The 21,726-nt window shown below is 33.7% G+C and overlaps 1 protein-coding gene across 1 annotated transcript in view; it reads left to right on the top strand.

The window, feature by feature from the left end:
* Positions 1-21,726, top strand: part of SK (small conductance calcium-activated potassium channel) — a 192,898-nt gene that overhangs the window by 170,728 nt on the left and 444 nt on the right. The window contains exons 9-14 of the mRNA XM_018458200.1: positions 8,038-8,459; positions 13,578-13,713; positions 16,523-16,633; positions 20,754-20,881; positions 20,982-21,051; positions 21,530-21,723. Coding sequence (XP_018313702.1) covers positions 8,038-8,459; positions 13,578-13,713; positions 16,523-16,633; positions 20,754-20,881; positions 20,982-21,051; positions 21,530-21,723 — 1,061 coding nt within the window. The remainder of the gene's footprint in view (positions 1-8,037; positions 8,460-13,577; positions 13,714-16,522; positions 16,634-20,753; positions 20,882-20,981; positions 21,052-21,529; positions 21,724-21,726) is intronic.

Genomic DNA, 21,726 nt, shown 5'->3' with positions numbered 1-21,726 from the left:
AGATTTATATCGATCTGCAAAATCCCGACAATTTGGCCATTCCAGCATCCCCTTAACGGAAAATTTTTATCACGTAAACTGCAAAATTACCTTTTTATTATCGTTTTAAAATATAAATAAGAATTTCAACTTGTTACGCTTCACAGAAAATTTTCTAGTTGTCTATAATACTTCACTGCATAACGTTATATAAGCATATCATATAAATATAAAATATAAATATATGTATAAATATTATATTATATATTTATGTTATACACTCTCAGAAAAAAAATATAATGGCAACCATAAAGATGACAATACAAATTTTATACACACATTTATAATAAACTATTTTAGTTGCAATGATTACAAAATAATTCATTCAACTATGTACATTAATTCTACATATAAAACTTCCTTTACAGCTGTTATTATTGTGGTTTTGTTTGAGTGTATTATCACTTATATTTATACATATATAATATATTTTTCCATTATACCCAAGATACTTTTAAAAATGTTAATTTTATAATACTTTTTAAAATGTTAATTTTAATTTAAAAAGATATAGTGGACTTTTTGAGACATGAAAAATGTTAAAATTAACAAATTAACAAATGTTAATTTTAACATTTTTACATGTCTCAGAAAGTCCATTATATCTTTTTAATTAAAAATTAACATTTTATTTTTAACGTTGTACATATAATATCTTGAAAACGTAAGGCGAGAAAAAATTCTCGACTCAATTATGTTGAATTAAAAGATAATCTAACGTAATAACATGAGAGAATAATGACAAGTTTGGGGGCAAAGGAAAATCTTTTCATTACTGTATCCGGCAAGAAAGAAGTCTCTCTACTAAGCTTTCGACTCACTTTCGATCAAGTCGGAACTCGTCTTAATGAGATACCTATGGCTGACATCGAACCAAGCTTCACAAAGTCGTGCAAAGCCTGGATTGGCTCGTTTTAGCGTCAACTCAAATATTGATTGTCTTTTAAGTCGCCGTGAGACACCCATTATTCATCGGGTATTTTGCAAGAAAGTGGATGTGTGACTTAGATATTCGATTTCTCGAGCAGCTCCGAACGAGCGGTTTCATATAAACATAAACTTTACGTTAGCGCGAGGATATAGAATTTTAAAAATCTTGGAGAAAAACATCGCGAGTGGTTCTCCGTTGTTTTATGTTTCAGAAAGAAATTTTCCGAAGATTTTGCAGCAACTTTTTTTGTTTTTATGCTCGTCTATCCTTTCAGTGAATACAGTCTTTCGATGAAATTATCGACATCAATTTAATTTATAGAATATTATGAAAATATAAATTACACACAGAATTTAAATTCTTCTTCAATTTTAGCAGATTACTTATATTTTGCACTGCAAATGAAAAATTGAAACATTTACTTTTTTTCTTCTTTTACATACATTAGTGTTGGAATTTACTTACAACTTTCAACCGATTTTCAGCTTGGTTCTTCACCAACCTAAGTGCAGTTTAAATGCCGATCTACATTTAAACTACACGCGAGTTGTTAAGGTAAGAGGCGGAAACCAAACTAAAAGTTGGTCAAAAGTTGCAAGTAAATTTCAGCACTGATGTACGTTATATGATATACGTATATCATATAACGTATATTAGTGCTGAAATTTACTTGCAACTTTCGACCAACTTTTAGTTTGATATCTTTTACTATTCCAGCCCAAAGTAATAGTAGCCTTAATTCTCTTTCAAAAATATTCTTATTAAAGGTCTTCCTATTACAACTCAAAAAATAATAGTAATTTCTTCCTTTATATACACACACATATATATATATATCAATTAGATTTTTGAGAATAAAATATTTATCAATTTTTTATGAATAAAAAATAGATTTTAATGTGTCGATGTGAATGGTTCATGTTCTGGCAAGCTCACGTTGATGTTTCGTTCATGTCAATTTTACTTAATAAAAAAGAATTAATTTTAAACGCGACAAATCAGCCAGGATCTATTACGAGTGTGTTTCTGGGGAATGTCGAAGCCAGAGAGAATTGCAACGTGAACAAAAAGAAAGACGATAGCTTCCCTAGCCCAAAACGAATAATTTTGGCTCAATGTGCTGGAAAAACGCTTTCGTCAGATTCGTAGTCGTTATGCGATGCAATTTCGCGAGCCGCGATCTATTGTGGCTCTGATATTGTCGTGTCCCTGCGATTCGAGAAGAATCAATGTGGCGACATTTTGAGACCGAAGCAAGTCTCTTGCATTTCTGCTCTTCTTTTTCCCATGAAAAGGAAAGCATTCGGAAAGCTCAAGTTCAATAAAGTTCAGTGCATATCCGTTGTATAGATCCATACGTAATTTGTTAGATGAGAATGGCATATCATTTAAAGACAAAATTATTTTATACATGTACGAATTACTCCCCAATCTCGTAATAAATATCTGGAACGTGCAATTGGCTTTTCTTTAAGAAAAAATTTCGAGTCGTTTGTTGACTGGTGTCAATATATCGATCGCGACTAAATAATTAAAATAAAATAATGAACATATGAAATAAATTTCATGTTTGTTATTTCATCATTTACGTTATCTGCTATATGAACATAGTTACGCAATTAAGTTCAGGGGGGAAATCATTTATAGTTTATAATCATATAGAACCTAATTTATTTATGATATTTTATAATCATTTAGAACTATAGGAATCTATTGATGTCCGTAATTGTAAGTAATGAGAAATAACAGTTTACAACTTTATGATCAGCCCGGCTACATTAAGCTGACTCACGCAATCTTGCGGCAACAACGGCTGGCTTGGAGCCTAATAGTCTGCTGACCTTTTGGCACCTGTTGATTGTCGTTCATCAACGATTTGCATGCGCAGATTTGCCGGGATTCACCTGGCACTACGTAGGGAGGTTTCCCTCGGGAAACGTCGTTCCGATCAATGTCGCCCGCACAGATTTCTTATCGTCTTCCACCCTCTCCCCTCTCGCTCTCTTCTCTCCCTTTTTCTCGTAATTTAAATGTTTATTTTCTGCTTTATTTTATTTCATGTTTTTGATTTAGGTCAATTCTTTAGATTATTAGTTCCAATTTGTAAGACAGTTTCTTCGTTTGAGAGGACTTGTCCTAAAGCGCAATAAATAACGCTTTCTTTCTCTTTTTTTGTGCACTAATTGGAATTTCGGTTGAAAATGGACCAATCATAATTTTCTGATCGAATCTGTTATAATTTTAATTGAAATAACTAGAATTTTGATTGATATGATCAGAATTTTCTGATTGTTCATTTTAACTAGAATTTTTTCTCAATGTAATATCATATATCATATATATATGTATATACTCATATGTGTATACACAGAAAGAATTTTCTCTTAAAATTTACTTTGAAAATATAGTAGTCATGGGACAACATATTGTCGAATCGAAGAACTTCGAAGAATTTTATGTAAATCTCTCTTATTCGCTAATAAAATTATAATAAAATATAAAATAAGTTGATTAATTTTGCTGAAATGCATGATAAAAATCTGTAAAATATTGTATTATATCATATTTTCAGAGTAAATTTTAAGAGAAAATTCTTTCCGTATATATACTCGCAGGTATATATAATATATACATACATAAGTATGTATATATATGTGTGTATCTTTCTTCATATTTTACAGATATACAGAAAGAATGATTTTACTGATCTAAAAATTTTACTGTATAAGTACAGATCTTAAAATAATTTTTTTGCTGGATCATAAAAATAATTATGCAGAAAACTCAAGCATGATAAACAAAGCTGCAAAAAGTTTTAATATTTCAGCAACCACTTTGAGCATCCTATATAATTATTTTGAGTGCAACAAAATTTATTTTTAAAAGCTAATATTTTTTAGACTTCAACAAACTGTTCTTTCCGTGAATGAATCGACTTTTTCATCGACTTTTCTGAATTCAATTCAGTATCGAATATATACCGAGTCGTTAACAATCTTTCTCAATTCCTAATGTCGATCCTCAGAAAAAGAATTAACAGAAAAAAATTGAAAAAAGAAGGAACGCGATAAATTGCACGGGAAGAACGGTTTTGCTGAAATACCTAAAAATTCAGATACAAATTTGAAAATAACTTTGTTTGAATCATTAAAATAAATATGTAGGACAAACTATAGTTAGTAGAATATTAAAAGTCTTATCATCGATGCTTAAGCGTTCTACACATAGTTATTTTGAAAATCCAACATTGTTAAATCTACATTTGGTTAAATTTAAAACTATATAGTGTCAATTTGACACCATATAGCGTTAAATTGACACTATATATTGTCAAATTTAATCATTGCGTTAGTATAACATAACGGCACATTGAATAGGAGCAATGGCGATTTAAATTAGGTTAAATTTGACACTATAAATTAAGTGAATAAAATTACTTTCAGATCTGTATCTAATTAAATTTTTGGATACTTCTGTAAAAACCGTTCTCTCTGTATGCCGACGAAATTTGATAAAACAAAAAAGAATCGCAAGTTTAACGAACGTTTATTCACTTCCACGAAATTTGCTATTAATATTCTGTGTATCTTTGCCCTCATCACAGAATCCTGTAATACTATAGCCTCTTACTTCAAAGCTCGTTATAAGGTGTCCACGGTTCTGCGGCCGCTCAGATAACGTGAGGTTTAGAATGTATGACATTACTATAGATTTATGGATCCATAAATCAGTGATGTTCAAGCCGACCCTACAGTTAGACCCTCAAATGCGCGCAGCGCACATCCGACAGTTTGCATTTTTGCCATCGTCAAATGTCTTTGTGTCGCACATTCCATCTTTTACGGTTTCACGGTACACAGCGAATTTTTTTTTTCACTTTTTCGTTGCGCGACAATCTTCGTATCTTCCGGATTATTCCACCGGATAAATGGACTCCCACTGCATTATACTAATCTATTCAGGACGCCGGTGGGTCGCATCTTCCGTGGCCTCAGCGCTGGCTGAGAGATACGAGCTGCAAAGTATTCACGATGTATCATGCGGATGAGATATCGCTAAGATATAAAAGATCTCCGCATTTCGTGATGGATGTATCATATCCCGAAGATCTTGGAGATCCTCAGAGTGGAACAACTCCATTGTCGAAGCGGCGAAGTTTAAAATCGTGTGGTTCCAACCGACACGTTGGAGCGGGGGAAACTTAAGGGATGATTTATGATGCTTCAAGTCCTAATGATCTCTCGCGTAGTGTTCCGATAATAGTAATCTGATATCGCGTAATACATAAATAATTAATTAGTGAAATCAGATTGGATCTCCTAAACTATTCTCATGTTTCTCAAGTATAATATTTTAGAAACTAATTTTTTAGATTATTTATGATGAAAAATTTATATGAATTCATGATTTCATTCTCGACAATATAACTGTTATACTATGTAACATATTTTATATTAAATTTATATCATTGAATGGGAAATTATTAATGTAATATTACTGTTAATTTATGCTGTGCGTGATTCTAATATAAAAAAAATAAAAAATAACGAATCGCAGTAAACATCAAATTACATATATAACATACCTGTTGTATTTTCCATTCAACATTATAATTGTAATATAACACTTGTATTATATTACAGTTATATTGTTGAGTAAAAAATTACAAATGTACATAGAAATTTGCGTCTATGTCCGTGAAAATCTTTCCGATTGAGAAAATGAATAATATAAAAAGGAATAAAAATCCGTATCACAACACGATACAAATCACGTATTACGTGCCTCGAATGATACGTGTGTTTGTAGTGTGTAGAGTCCTTTAACACGATCTGTTTAGATCTGACAGGATCGTTACCGAGTTAAGGATGATTTGTTACTGGAATGGCGGTGGCGTGTGTACGGTTACAACGACGTGTTTCCTCGCACGGGATAAACGGTGATAAACAATGAATACGTGGCGCGGCGTTTTAATCAAGTCGGGGCAAAGCGGCCGGAATTCATATTAATCGGGCTGGAGGCTCAAAGAGCGAGCTCTCGTATCTGGGATACGTGGGCTCATTTGTCTCGATTGGCAATTTCGCGCAATCGATATCAGTCGACGTACCGAAAAATCACTTTGAATATGCGTATAATAATACTGAAGGGTTGAGCATTAATTTATTCATTTCTATCTGTCCGCGCTCGACAAACAATCGTGCGAGATAGGCGGATTTAATAGACGTTTTTCAATAATGTTTAGCTTCGACAAGTATCTGAACAGTTAATAATATGTTTCGATTAACTCTCAATCGTATTACATATTAATCTCATGAGATTTATAGATAAAAGCTTACTGGAATATTCAATACAGAGAAAGTAAATACTCTAAGTCTTCAACGTAAAAAAGAACATGTAAAATAATCATTATAAATGGGTTTCTTGATTAAATATTCCTTGGAATAATTATCGGAATAATATTCAAGTATTTAAATTCATCGAGAATATTAGAAATATATACATTATAAAATCAAATATTCCTCGGAATAGTTCTTGAGGTTATTTAAATATTTGAATACAAAAATAATGCTTTAAGTAATAATTTATAGCTTATTACTTTTAATAATCCAGTAAAATAACAGGTCACGTTAACGTCAACATGATACATTAATTAAAAATTGAATTTTACATATATATTAAAATTAATGTTTTGGTCATATAACAAAAGAACGTACATTTTAGCTACTTTCTAGCCATCATCAGCGCATATAAAAATAGAAACAATAGTCATTAGAAAATTACGTCGTAAAATTGTTGTGCAATCCGTTTACGAAATTCCTTGCGGCCAAATTCCATTCCATAACAAGACGGGGATCGCGAATATTCATCTCACCAGCTGGACAACTGGACGGTAACAAAAAAATTGAGTCCTCAAGATCGCAAACGAATGTGCTCAAATATTAGTACATTGAAAAAATTCGGCAGTCCTTCGCATTGTGAAAGAAGGGCGTATAACAATTACTTGAAAAAGGAAAAACAGTGGTCGAAGTGCCCAGAACACTGCAGTCAAAAATCAAAGAACGAAACGTGGGAAATAAACATGACGGTTATATATCTTAGTAAAAACTGTTTTCACTGAGACGTGTAACCGTCGTGTCTACTGCTCAGTTTCGTTTTTTGATTTTTGACTGTGTGTAAATGTTATGTCACTCAGAGAAATGTTTTGATATGTATAACCAAATATAATATTTTGTTAATATGCAATTAACAAAAGCTTTTTTACTTTTTTTATTTAAAAATTGCGTTGTTCTAATAAAAATTTGGTTATTCTAATCAAATTTTGATTACAACAACACAATTTTGTTATTTTAACTAAATTTTAATTGGAACAATACGGTTTTTAAATGAAAAAGTAAAAAAGTTTTGTTAGTCACATATCAACAAAATAAATGGTTATACATACCAATTTTCTCAATGTACACCCTTTTTTTCTATCGTGGAGGATTGCCAAATTTTTTTGATGTATTAATATTTGAACACGTCTGTTGCGATCTTGAAGACTTAACTTTTTCATTATCATCCAGTCGTCTAACTAGTTGTGAGACGAATACTCCCTGACTTGTTATGGAGTGGAGTTTGGCCGCAAAAGATTTCGTAGACAGATTGCACAACAATTTAACGATGTAATTCGTTCATGACTGTTGTATCTATTTTTGCATGCGCTGATAATGCAAAAAAGTAATCGAAACGTATCTTCTTTTATTATATGATCAAACGTCAAACATTATTCAAAAGTTTCAATACATGTGAAATTTATTTTTTTATTAAATATTTAGCGTACTAATTGCAGAGTCCAAATTTTTATCTTTTTATTATCGTTAAAACCTAAAGAATCTAACGGTTTTTTTTATTATTTTGGACTCATTTTGATATCATCATGACTGTTTGTTCTGTTTGGGTATATTTCTAAGGAAAAAATATTTCTCCGATTTAAGCACACAAAACTTCAGACGACATTAGACAGACACGTTCCGGTTGTGAGAGTGTTATCTCTTGTTATCTGTCCGTTTTCTTTTGTCGGGCGACAGTTGTTCATGATCGATAACTGCGCGGACGACTGGCGGATCGCGATGACCTGGCAGCGGATCGCGCAAATCTCGGTGGAACTGGCGATCTGCGCGATCCACCCGATCCCGGGCGAGTACTACTTCCTGTGGACGACTAAATTGGCGAACAAGAACGGCGACATCGGCTCCAAGTGGGTGCCGTATGACGTCACCCTCTCGCTACCGATGTTCCTCAGGCTCTACCTCATCTGCCGGGTGATGCTGCTGCACTCGAAGCTCTTCACAGACGCGTCGTCGCGAAGCATAGGGGCCTTGAATCGCATCAACTTTAATACCAGGTTCGTCCTCAAGACCCTGATGACCATCTGCCCGGGCACGGTGCTGCTAGTCTTCATGGTCTCCCTGTGGATCATCGCCTCGTGGACACTACGACAGTGCGAAAGGTAAGAGAACTCGACCCTATTTGTGTATAGAAGATAAGTCACACGCACTTTCGTTTACTCCATATTTTTGATTCTCTGATAACATTTTTTAATAAAATTTTTGATTAAATTAGCCCTATAGAGTAATGAATTAGACATCTGTTTCTACTATTATATCAAACCTCATTAATTAAAATCTTTCAATCCTCCATGTCTAACAGTTTTCCAGCTATCAAAACTAGTGTATCCGATATCCAATATTCGAATAAATGAATTAATCATGAGAATTAATACGAGAATATGAATATAATTTTTTATGTATGGAAAACGAATAAATTCTTTTTATTCAGTTTAAATGAATATATTTGTAAATGTGATGCATACTTTAATTCGCATTTTCACTCCTACTATATAGATCATAACCACATTATTAAATATATTCCTTAGTAAAAGCATAGACAATAATTCTCATCTTGGTATAATCACGTTTCGACAATTTTAGTGAAGTTCGAATGCAAAATATTTTACGAATCGTATAAGCAGTTAAGTAATTGCATTTGCTTATAAGTAAGTCAAGACCATAAGAAAATACATGTTTTATACGTGTTTGTATCAAAAGCTGACAGATAGTCTCTGACGATCTTATTAAGAGTAGGGTAAACATCTTTTTATCATCCTATATTCAAATTTAAATTTTAAGTAAGAAAATAAAAGTAAAGCTGGTATGACAAATTTAATATGAAAACAGTAAAATAAATGATTTTCTATCACTAAAACCAAATATTTACTTACTACATTAATTATTATTAAGAAGAAAAAGTTGCTTATTAGAGCTTTCTTTTTTAGTTTACATTTTATTCGAATATGTATACTCGCTAAATTATTTATAAAAAACATTTATGAATAAATATTTTCAAAAATATATATAATCTACATTTTCAAATAAATACACGAATAAATATTGTTTTATCGTGAAAATTTCAAATGAATAAAGCTAAAGTAGCTCAATTACGATTTTTGTATTTACCGGATATATTAATCAAAACATGATCGCTATTTTTTTGCTATTAGTGTTTGCACTGAGAGAAAAGTGATTAGTATTTGTAACTATAATTACATGGTAAAATAGTTACGGTTAAGAGCTTCATCGTTATAGTTTTTACTACTATTATGCAGTAATAATATTATATTTATAATAGGGTAATAAATATATATATAGTTCTATATATAAAAAGATATATAGTTAGCATCGAAAACGACTATGAACAACCATAGTCATTTTCGTAGTCATTAATTATTATATATATTTTGTGCTATATTTTTCAGTACATATACGAGTAACTCTAAATATATCTAATTATTATTACTAACATTATAACAGTAATAACTTAAAAATGGAGCTCTTAACCATAATTATTTTTCCATGCAATCACACTCTCAAGTACCAAACACTTTTCTCTCGGTATAAGTACTTTGGTAGGATGATATGATCTCTTCACGTTACACGATATAGCAACTGAAGCTGTTAGCAACGGCAACAGATCTCGTTTTATTCACACGATCCATTATTCGAAAGGAGGAAGAGCAGTGACACGTGCATTTCGGAATCATACACAGCTCTATAGTTGCGGCTCATTTGCGTACGATGATTGATCTACGACCTAATGGCGCGTCCGTCCGTCGCGCTACCGCGCCGTAATAATAAATCTCAGTGCATCCTTCCGCCAAAGCGGGTCGGAATCCCCGATTGGGGTCGCTGGCTGGCGATCGCGGAGATTTAGCGGATCTCGGAGACTGACTGATAATTAAATTCTTTCCATAAATAGTTGCGCCGATTTTAGGAATAATCAATCTTCACCCAAACGATATAAGGCGTCTGCTATTGATCCCCATGGCCATGTAGCTCGGAGGAAAAGGATCCTTCTTACCTGCCGTCTTCTAAAACCCACTCGGTTCTTCTTAATGGATGATGGGAGATTTTCCACCCACATCCTTAACTGAAATATTTATCATTCGGCGAAATGTGTGTCGACGTGTTACTGGCTGCTTCTAGCATCCTGTATCCTCGACGCAGGATGAATGATTTTAAATAATGTCGGTCAGCTGTTTCATTGTTGCTCGTAGGGCAATCTTCGAAAATCACCCATATTTGATTTATCGCCCTCCACCGTTACTCGATAGTCGATTATGATAATACGCCCGATAATGCTAGGAACATTCGGCTTTCCGATAAATTTCCGACGTATGCTAAATGAATACGAGAATATCTCGAACATCGCAATACCTCGCGGAATGTTTTAGTGAATGAAACGGTGTTTACGAAAGGAATTTCAATTTTCATTTAATGTTTATTTTGATAATTTTATTATTTTTTATTTTATTATGTAAATACGACTCGCGAAGTATCGATAAAAAATATGGCTATAGTATAGAGAATGTTTTTTTTTTAAATAAACGTAATTTTTTTTAAATGTCTACTTTGCTAGTAGTTTATTAACGATATTTCAGTCAATGTTTAATATTACGGTATTACGAATTATAAATTATGCTATGGCAAAACATTATCAATTTCCATCACAGTCAATTTAAACATATCATGTGAAACATTACAGTAATAGTTGTATACATTAAATTTATTTAAATCTCTATTTTATAAACGTTGTTGGCGGTATTTAATAAAGTTTCATGATTTTTAGTGCATCATGTAGTAATAGATTGTTTTATTATTATCATTATCAACCATTATTATGAATTTCCGCTGCTGTCAGTTTTCTCGTAAACTGCATATAGAGTGTTTATTTATCAAAAATAAATAAATATTTCCAAATCCATTTTATAAAATAAATCATATCGTGTATGATATCGACGCGTGAGGTCGTATTATTCAACTAACGCGTGCGGTTCGAGATTATCGAGTTTGCGGTCGCGTATTTGCATTCAAAATTAAAAAATCAATTTGATAATTTTGCTCTCACATCAACGTATGCATCGTGCGGGCCCCACGGCCAATTTTACTCTCGGATTATGGGACCGGAAACTGTCGCGAAATACGAATGATATTTTATTCAGTGTGCATCTGCACGTGGCCGCGCAAATTTCCACGACAATAAAGCGATTTTCACGGTACGCGGCCAACAATCAGTCATACAATCAACGTTGCTACGAAAATAATCCGTTTCATGGGGCTTCTATGGAGTGGACTATTCGTTACATCAAGCGCGAGTCATCAATTTTATCGGAACCAAGTGGGAGTGGAAGAGTAAAGTTCGTTACATGGGTTAATCTCATCAAAAAGATTTTCCTTTTTATCGCTATAATTTTTGTTAAGGTAGTAAAATATTATTGCGCTATCATTTAAAGACATTAATCTTCCGAAGCTGAAACCAAAATCTGTAATACAGTTACTGATGCTAGGTCTGTAAGACTCATTTAACTATGTTAATTAATACCAATTGAAGTGTGTCATGGTAGAACATTATGAATGCCAAAATTGTAAAAATTTTTATTATATGAATGGATTGTAAGTGATGTGTTCTATTAAAATTAATATTTGATATGAAAAATGCTGCTATAAGCTGAGAAAATGGGTAATGCAATTCAAATAATTCATTTTTGGTTATCAACTATACAGGGTGTAACCGAAATAACGCCCACTAATCATACAGTGGTATTCCTAATAAAAAACCGAGACAAAAAGTCCTCTACCAGTTTGCAATTTTCGCAATATTTTTTTTTAGTTATCCAGTGAGCAAAATGTCTAAAATCGACGTATAAAACAGCTTTAAGATATCTTTAAGAGTTCTTTAAGAAAAATTTTCAAAATATTTTATAAAGAACACGGAAAGATATCTCAAAATTGTCTTGGACTACCTCGATTTTATCCGTTTATTCGGCAATATTTAGAAATTAATATCTCGTTAATTATTGCGAAAATTGCAAAATGATAGAGGACTTTTCAACTTAGTTTTTTATTAGGAATAACACTTATGATTAGGGGAGTTATTTCAATTACACCCTGTATATAATTGTTGAGAGAACTATCATACATATAGTTATTATTACTTATATTATAGCAGTAATTTACAAATACCAAAATTTTCCTCTCGGTGAAGAATATATGATTCTTTATGTATATACGTATATCATCTTCCCAGGTAGCAAGCTGACGTTATTTGACGTCAAAATAATGTCTTTAATGTCTTTTTGATATGACGAGTAACGTCAGCTTGCTATCTGGGTTACTATTTTGTACACGTCTATCGATAGTTGTCGCTGGCATTATGTGTCGGTGCACAGATATTTTGTGTGGTGAAAAGCAACGATACATAACGACACCGACAATTATTAGTAGAGGTGTATAGCCCTAGTTAGGATTTTTCGTGATTACGATTTGTTGTCCGGGGAAGCGATAATCAACCGATCGAGTTGGCTCTTAGATATCGAAGGCCGGAACCCTAAATGAGCTCTAAAAGATGGTTTTACCATCTATGCAAAGGCTAAATCGATGTAACATCGGCCGTGTAACGAGACTGTTAAAACCGCTTTACGACGTTGGATTACAGCCTGGCACGTCGCTCGCATTGTCAACCCAATCCTCTTTGCGCCCGATAATGAATCTCGTGGGGGGCATAATGTTGTCTTTCATCCTGCGTTACTTGTCCGTAGCTCACCCTAGAGCGGTCGCTCAGCCCTCCGGTGAAGATTAAACGCCGGTTACGGCAAAACGGACGTATCGAATCGCCAATAAAAAGAGGAATCGAGGAATTTGCTAATCTAGACCATAATGTCCTTCTAACATCACGAACATTAAAACAGATATCCTGAAATGACCGTTTCCTACAATTTAATATCAATTAAAGCACGTAATGCATGAAAGGAATAATTACACGGTGCTCTGAATCTAATTACTCTCAATACCCTCTTAAGGGTAGTTCGAAAAGAGATTATCTGTTTCTGAATAGAGTATTTATAACTTTCAATCCTTTTAGAAATCTAAACTCTAAAGTCTTGAAGTTTCTAGTATCTTAAGATCTGAAACGTTCAACTCGTAGCATCTCATAAAGAGTTTAAGGATCTAGAAACGTAAGATATTACACGCTTCATCATTAAAGTAATGCGTCTGTCATTTTGCTACCGCAGATTCCACGATGAGGAACATGCAAATCTCCTCAACGCCATGTGGCTCATCGCCATCACGTTCCTGAGCGTCGGTTTCGGCGACATCGTGCCCAATACATACTGCGGTCGAGGTATAGCCGTCTCCACCGGAATGATGGTAAGGATGAGAATAATGCAGAACATAAACTAGCACGAATCGAGGTTCTTACCGTTCTCGCAAACTCTTATCGATTATTTAATGCGTTGCTTGCGACGTTGATCCTATAATAGAGACGCGGTAACGCTGATAACACGTCTTCTATCAAACGTACAATGACGATCCGCGAGAGAAATGTAACGCATCTGTTGTAGGAAAGATTTTACACGAAAGTAATTGTATATTTTTATTTTAATTAAAATTATTTTCTCAAACGAGAAAAAAGGAGATATTTGAATTTCTTTATTGAGAGAAAAAAAATTATTGCAACTATCATAATTTAACTATATAGTAGTTCTAACATAATTATACAAATTATAGCTGGTTCAACTACATTACACAATTATCACAACTGTAATATGCAATCATACAATCATATTGTGAAATAAATTGTTCTTTATTTTTCTTTCACATATCTTTTTAGTTGTTGTTATCACATAAATTGCAAGCAAATGTTAAACAAATAGTTATATTTGTAATTATATTCACTATAATTGTGATTGCACTTAATACATAAAAATATTTATTTTATTTATTTGTTCAAGTCTTGATATTTAATATTTGAAATCATCACGATAATATAATTTTTTTAATAGAACTATAAATATGAAGTTATTATTATTACAGTAATGACTATAAAAATGACAATAAAAGTATTATTTATTTTATTGTTCAATTATAATCGCAAATATCACACTTTTCTCTCAGTGCTTAAATGCGCGACTTGTCTTAGGAAAATTGTTTTGATAAGGACGTCGAAAATTACGATTGTCGGATTACGCGCGTTGTATTATCGATTACACCGGTCGTTAATCCTTACCGTAGTTACCACAAACTACCGGGGCACAATATACGCGACCGCAACCGAGTCGAGACGCGCGACTCCGCAGGCATGTAACCCGATGTAACTCGTGCATTAAGCTCCAAGCTTCATTACTGCTGGACAAGCGTAATGAGCGTCGCTCAGCTGAGCGGACAATCGATCGATCTCGCTCGTGTGCCGGTCCGAGTTGCAGATCGCTTGTCCGCCGATTTGTGCACCGCCATCAGATTTCGGCGCTTTCGAGTTTACGGTCGCACGGTAACCGCTAGTAATTAAAGGCATTGCTTAGAGACGCAATAAACGCCACGTCCATTCGCTCCCTCGGGGAACGCCCAAGCCGTTCCTTATTATATTATCACACTTCTCTATTCATTATCCATCTCTTCCTTCCCGATCTTGTTCCATCCAGCCGCGCTCCCCACTAATCCGTTAGCACTCGTGGTTAGCGCCGAGCTTTGACCAGCGCTGGTTCCAACAACATGAGCTAATTCCTCGGAAACTTCCGCTTTCCGAGTTGTTCCTGAAATTCAGTCACGAACATAATTTACAATACGTTCCGAAACCCGCTTCATGAGAGAGGTAACTGCAACCATTTTTCTGATATAATAATAATTATAGTTTTTTAGTCTCATTTTCGGTTGTCAAACATATATTTATTAATAGAATTCTACATACAGTTATTATTACTAACATTGTAACAGCAACAATTATAATTACAGTGACATGTAATTACAGTTACAAATACAAAAAATTTATCTGTTAGTGTATATAATGTTGTCGATGCATCTCGTAAATTCTATGAAATTACTCTGCACTTAGAGTAATTTTGCTATTAATTGCAAGCAGCAAATGAAAAACAATTCTCTCTAACCATGTCGTTTCCTTGTAATTGAACAGATAGTTTAGTTATTAATGAGACAGATTTTACCTAATGAAAATCAACTTAATTAATAACTCTATTATGATGAAAATTGTTATTTGAAATACATTTTCTTTCAAAAACTTTTCTCTCAATTTTACACTGACAATGAGAGAAAAGTTTTTGTGACTACAATTATATGGTTAGGAACTCCATTTTTGTAATTATTATTGCTGTAATGTTGGTAATAATAATTATGTTTAATTAGTAATAATTATATTCTACATGCCAAAAGAAAATATGTTCCCAAAAGCAACTATAATTTATAAGCTATATGCAATTAAACTCATAAACACCAAATAATTTTTTCCGCGTATAAACAGGGAAAAATGTTCTCGTTAAACTAACGAAAAGGTACAACTAAAATGGCATTTTGGTGAGACCAAACAGAATTTCTGGTTATGATAACCAAAAATTCTGTTTGGTCTCACCAAAACGCCATTCTGGTTGGGTCTTTTTGTTGATTTAACCAGAATATTTTTCTCTGTATATATATATATACTAAATATAAATCGAAATATCGCGTTGGATTCTTTCTTTTGTCCCTTTTTTTCGCTTATTCTGTTCTACAACTTGCAAGGAAATTGTTATGATTTTTTGTAAGTCTTGGAACGTCTTCAAAAATTCTTCTTTTTATCGGTGACCTAAATTTTTAGCCCAATGACATACACATTTGTTCACTCGCCATATTCTTTTGGTCAGACTTAATAAGTTTGATTTATTTCTTACTTTCGAAATCAAAGAGAAGACTTTCCGAAGATATTAGAGGACCTACAAAGGATCGTAAGAAGCTGTCGCTATTAGAAGAACGTATCTTTAATAAAACAAAATGATTCTTTTCGTTACATTCAACTCGGTGAAACCAGCTTGAGGGATCGTCGAGGGATCGGAAAAAGATTCTCTCGAAAAACGGACGTATATATACTTAAGGTTCTTAAGAGAAGTGCGCGGAAAGTGGAAGTTTCAGGATCTACAAATTTCATGTGAAAGAGAAGCTCACGAGAGATCGCATTTTCCTGAAATTTCAGGGCGCGGGGTGCACCGCTTTGCTGGTGGCAGTCGTCTCCAGGAAGCTTGAGCTTACGCGGGCGGAGAAGCACGTGCACAACTTTATGATGGACACACAATTAACGAAAAGGGTAAGGCCGTCGTGTCTGTGGCGTTCCGTCCTAGCCATTGCATAAGACCTTTGTGTTAATAGTAGCCTTGCGGTTATCATAATACGGAGAAAAGGGAGTTACGTTGCCACGATGAAACGCTCACAACACTTGCATAACAATTTCTATTAACAGATGTAAAATAATAAATGGTATAACAGACTCCGTAATACGACAGACATATTCTGATCTAAAATTATTGACCGTAAAATATATGGTGAAAAAAGACGATTGTAAAAGATTAGCGAATCGAACAGTCGGATCGAACAGAGGAAGTACACTTGGAATAGAGAGAACTAGTATACTAGTCTCATATTAGTCTATACTAATCTATAATAGTCTACAATAGTACGTACCACTTTTGTATCGACCGATATAATGAAGAGATATATGCCTGCTCTTTTGCTCGAAACTTTTTATTTAAACATTCATTTAGCTCGTAAAATGTAACTTAAATAGCTTCGGAAAAATTTATTTTCAGTTTTCGATTTGCAGACTTATTATCACAGGTTTTACAAAACTTTTCGTAAAGTCTTGATAGAATAATATAATAATAATACTATATACTTTTATCATCGTTAAATCAATTTAATTAAAAAAATTAATTCGAAATACAGAGGATTAAATAGAATTCACGTAAATAATGATGGGATGATTTAAAATTACTTCTCTTTTTGTTCAAATAAATATTCTTGCTTAAATACAGAATATTAAGCTAGAAATTTTACAAGTATCCAAGTTACTTTTCTGCATTGTAACAATTAACTATGCGATGTTCTTGTATATCCAGCGCAAGTTTCTGAATTAAAGGAGCCAACTTTTAATGATATGTATATGTAGTAAACAAGTTTCTAAAGTAAGACGACAAGTAGTAATAAAAGAAAAGTTTCGTATATTATCTTTTGGTCATTATTTTTAGATGATATACGAAACGATTTAAATATCAACGTATTTTAAATAAAATAGATCAAAAACTGATGAGTAATTAACGAACTCATTAACGCTCGCGAAATTTGAAAAATTCTCAATTTACGCGCATTTAAATTTAAATTGCAAAGTTCTTAAAGTTTTTAACGTTTCGATTTTTACGGTAAAAAATCTCTAATGATGATAAAGATAATGCTTGGCTTTCAACTAAAGATGGTATAAAATTTCTTAAACAAAGAGAACAGTAGCAGTAATAGACGTAATTGCAAAGGCGGTTTCGAAATTACACTCGCCGAGAGTATCCCGCAAGAATCAGGAAAGCGAATTAAGCACGTAATGAGAGCATGATGGATATCACTCTCTATGTATATATAGTGCGATGTAATTTTCTGGCTGAGCCACGTAATAAGAAAGTATCCCACTGCGAGTAAGGTTGTCTCGGAAATAAGCGGACTGCATGAAGTCGCTTTGACCTTTAGGCAGAACTTTCCCTTCATTGCTAATCTGAATTCTTAATTTTGATATCGCGAAACCGAGATAGATAATATTAAGAGTCCGCGACGATGAATGTCAGAATTCTGGGAGAAACGGCGAAAACGACGAATTCTGAGAATGCGAATCTAAAAATCTCAAAATTCCACATAATAATTCCGAAAATTTAGATATTTAATCTCGAAGAAAGAAATTCAAAATATGATGAGAACGACATAAAAATGTGCGAAAAAAAAATTTTAAGAATCACAAAAAATCCTTGAGGTAGAGTTTAGAAATTTACAAAACTGTAAGGATTTCGAATTGAGAAGTTCAGATTCGAGAAACTTAAATACTCGAACATTTTTCACAGTTCTTTTATATTAAACGAGTATAACAAAGTGCATGTCGTAGTGGAGAGTATTATCGAATTGTCCATTCAGATAAATAAATCGATGTTTCTCTCACAGTTAGAAAATTTGTTTTAAATTTAACATATAGTATTTCACGTGTCTTAAACAGTCTATTCAAATTTCTATATTAATTTAACACGATATAAATATATTAGAAAGCAATACAAGTATTATATAAAAAATTATCACAAAAAATGTAATATTGATACATTTTGTAGTCAAATTGTGAAACATATTCCTTCAGTAAAATTAATAAAAAAAAAAACAAATTAATAAATATTTACAATATGTTAACATGTTTTAGTAAAATTAATACATTTCAATAAAATTAACATTTATAATATGTTAAATGAATATATTTTATTCATTTATATCTTAAAATTTATTTTAAAACATTATTTTTATGTAATTTGCTCAATTATTCATAAATTAAATTGTGTTATTCTTAAAATTATGAAATGTTGTGAATATTAATTCAACACAAAAGATTCAGATAACACAATCACTTTAAATTAACTCGCGGATATGTTAAAAATTTAGCACAAAAATTTTAACAATTGATTTTTGACCAAAATACAAAATGGTATTTACTATATTGGGATGAACAAATCGGCTACTTAATGTGTCATTTTAACCTTCGTCATCACGAAAAGAATGTGACATCGATCGATTTAATCTCAACAAACTTTTGAATAAATAAAAAGGCGATTTGAAGGAAGTCGTGATAATAAAACACTGCTGCAAAATTCGCGATCGCTTTCTGATATGTCGCACAGGAAATTTTGCCATTTCTGGGACACTTTATAACAATAATAGACACCATAATTCACCGGCGTGTTTCATTGAACTTAAATTATAAGTTAGGAAGTCGACCGCCTGCAGTTGGGAGTTGAATAGTGAATATTAGAAGCTGGGAAAAACTTGCAGGAGTTTCGAGCGCTTTGGGACACGAGATTTGGAAGTTACGTCCTTAATGGCAATTCAGTTTTAAGGACAAAAACAAAATCAATGAGTCCGCAAGTCACTTGGGAAATTTAGCATTAATTTAGAATTCGAAGAAAAACGCAGGAGCTGGAAAAATGGACATTTCCATCGTTAGTTTCTTTACGAGGAGACCCTTGACAACTCGTTGTACATGTTCCGCAGATCGTGACATAATCGATCGGCCGATGTCAGAAGTAAAGAGTTAATGCAGCGATTTGCAATCCTACCGCACGCGAAGGTAGACGGACTTTATATATTCAGAAATATATATATTCCGAAATTATTCAGAAATAAAAAGGCACGTCTGAAAATACTTTTTTCGTAATATTCCGATGAACCGCTTTATTAATTAAAATCGTAGCTCGAAATATTCTGTTTAGGATTTAGATTGATCGTTCCGCACGACGTGAACGTGTGGTTGCATAAGTACGGCCGCTTCTCTCCACCTCCGGATCGAAGCCTTCAACCATACGGCTACTGAAATAATTATTAGCCAGCGTTTATTTATAAACTTTGCAAATATCAAGGAGTGGTAACGTAGAGCTATACACGTAACCGTATCGACGAGTCTTTTTACGCTGTTTTAACCCTCAGACGCATATCGCTTTTTTTCACGTCATTGCATAAGCGGAATCGATCTGATCCCATCAGCGCGGCAACAAAACAAACGTCAGTCCTCTCGAAACACTTTTTTTTCTCCGGGCCATGTAAGATTTGTGTAACGAGCGTGGATGCTTTTTTTCCTTGGCAAAATACCGCACACAAAATATAGCACAATGTAATTAACGAGAGAGAACCGTGATCTTGCAATTTTTTCTTTTTAATTGACACTCGTACGAGGCCAAAATACACGTGTAGAACGTATGTTCCTAACGAGGCTTCAATTATTTCTTGAGACAACTTTCCTCAAGATTCTGAAAGGGATAATTGACCGTGACATTGAATATCATAGTTAACGAGCTGTGCAATTAATGCTATAGCATAATGTTTACCGAGTGAATATAGTTTGAATAATTCCTTCTTGAACTGCGAAAGTACACTGTATACATCCTACGGCAGGCATTCTTTTTTAGCCTATAAATAAAATTACCTAACCCTGGGGACGTAATAAATGATCTCTTCATTGTCTAAGGTAGAAAGAAGAAAAGAAACCTTGAAAAACTTTTTAAAGCCTTAAGAGTGATGAGGATATATTTCCAATAAAATATTGATATGATCCCATCAGAGACATTGTTAAATACCGACGGAAGGTTCAGTGCTGAAGGGGTGCTTGAGTGACAATAAACACGTTGTTTGCTCTATTGCAGTTGAAGAACGCCGCGGCGAACGTGTTGCGGGAAACGTGGCTGATTTACAAGCATACCCGCTTGGTAAAGCGCGTCAATCCTGGACGTGTGAGGACTCATCAGCGGAAATTCCTATTGGCCATATACGCGTAAGTCGATACTACTCCGGGCACTCCGGGTCGTATTAGATCACCACAGTTAGGCCAGTGCGTAATCATACCCTGTTTCGCAACTACCTCGAAATTTCAGACTCAGAAAGGTGAAAATGGATCAGCGTAAATTGATGGATAACGCCAACACTATAACGGACATGGCCAAGGTGAGGCTCTGTGCTAACAAGGGAAACCTGCATCCTCTTGTAAAGCTCGATGGAATATTGCAGCAGCGTACCGAGGGGATTGAAGGGGATTACGTTTCAAAGCTCTCATGGCTGCTTAGAACAGCTCGCCTCCAAATCAGGATTTTCATTCAGGATCAATTATTCTCATTTTTGTCGCGAAAAAATTTAATTATAGAATTAATAATCTTTTTATTATTTATTCGTAGAGAATAAATAATAGAAGAGGAAGTTAGTTTTTCACGATAGTTACGTAAAATAAGCGATTTATGATTGTAAACGCAACGTTGTTCTACATCATCATCCAGTATCCCAATTCTGTAACCTTTAATGACAATGTCGTTATATTATCGTCGCGCAACAACAGTATAACACAATACCGAACGATCATTAAAAATGACAGAATCTGGATATAGGTAAATTTCTTGACGTATCTAACGCATTGTCTTGTCCATGACAGACACAAAACACCGTCTACGAGATCGTCTCGGACATGAGCACGCGGCAGGACGCGGTGGAGGAGCGTCTGGTGGGTCTGGAGGATCGTCTGGTCGGCCTAGAGGAGAAGCTGACCTCGTTGCAGGGCCAGCTAGAGCTATTGCCCGAGGAGCTGACCCGCTGTCTGGCGCAGCACGCCGAGCGGATGGAGCAACGGCG

This window comes from Mycetomoellerius zeteki, unplaced genomic scaffold (genome assembly GCF_001594055.1).
Source record: "Mycetomoellerius zeteki isolate Tzet28-1 unplaced genomic scaffold, Tzet1.0 scaffold707, whole genome shotgun sequence".
Lineage (NCBI taxonomy): Eukaryota > Metazoa > Arthropoda > Insecta > Hymenoptera > Formicidae > Mycetomoellerius > Mycetomoellerius zeteki.
This window is presented reverse-complemented; position numbering and strand designations above follow the sequence as displayed.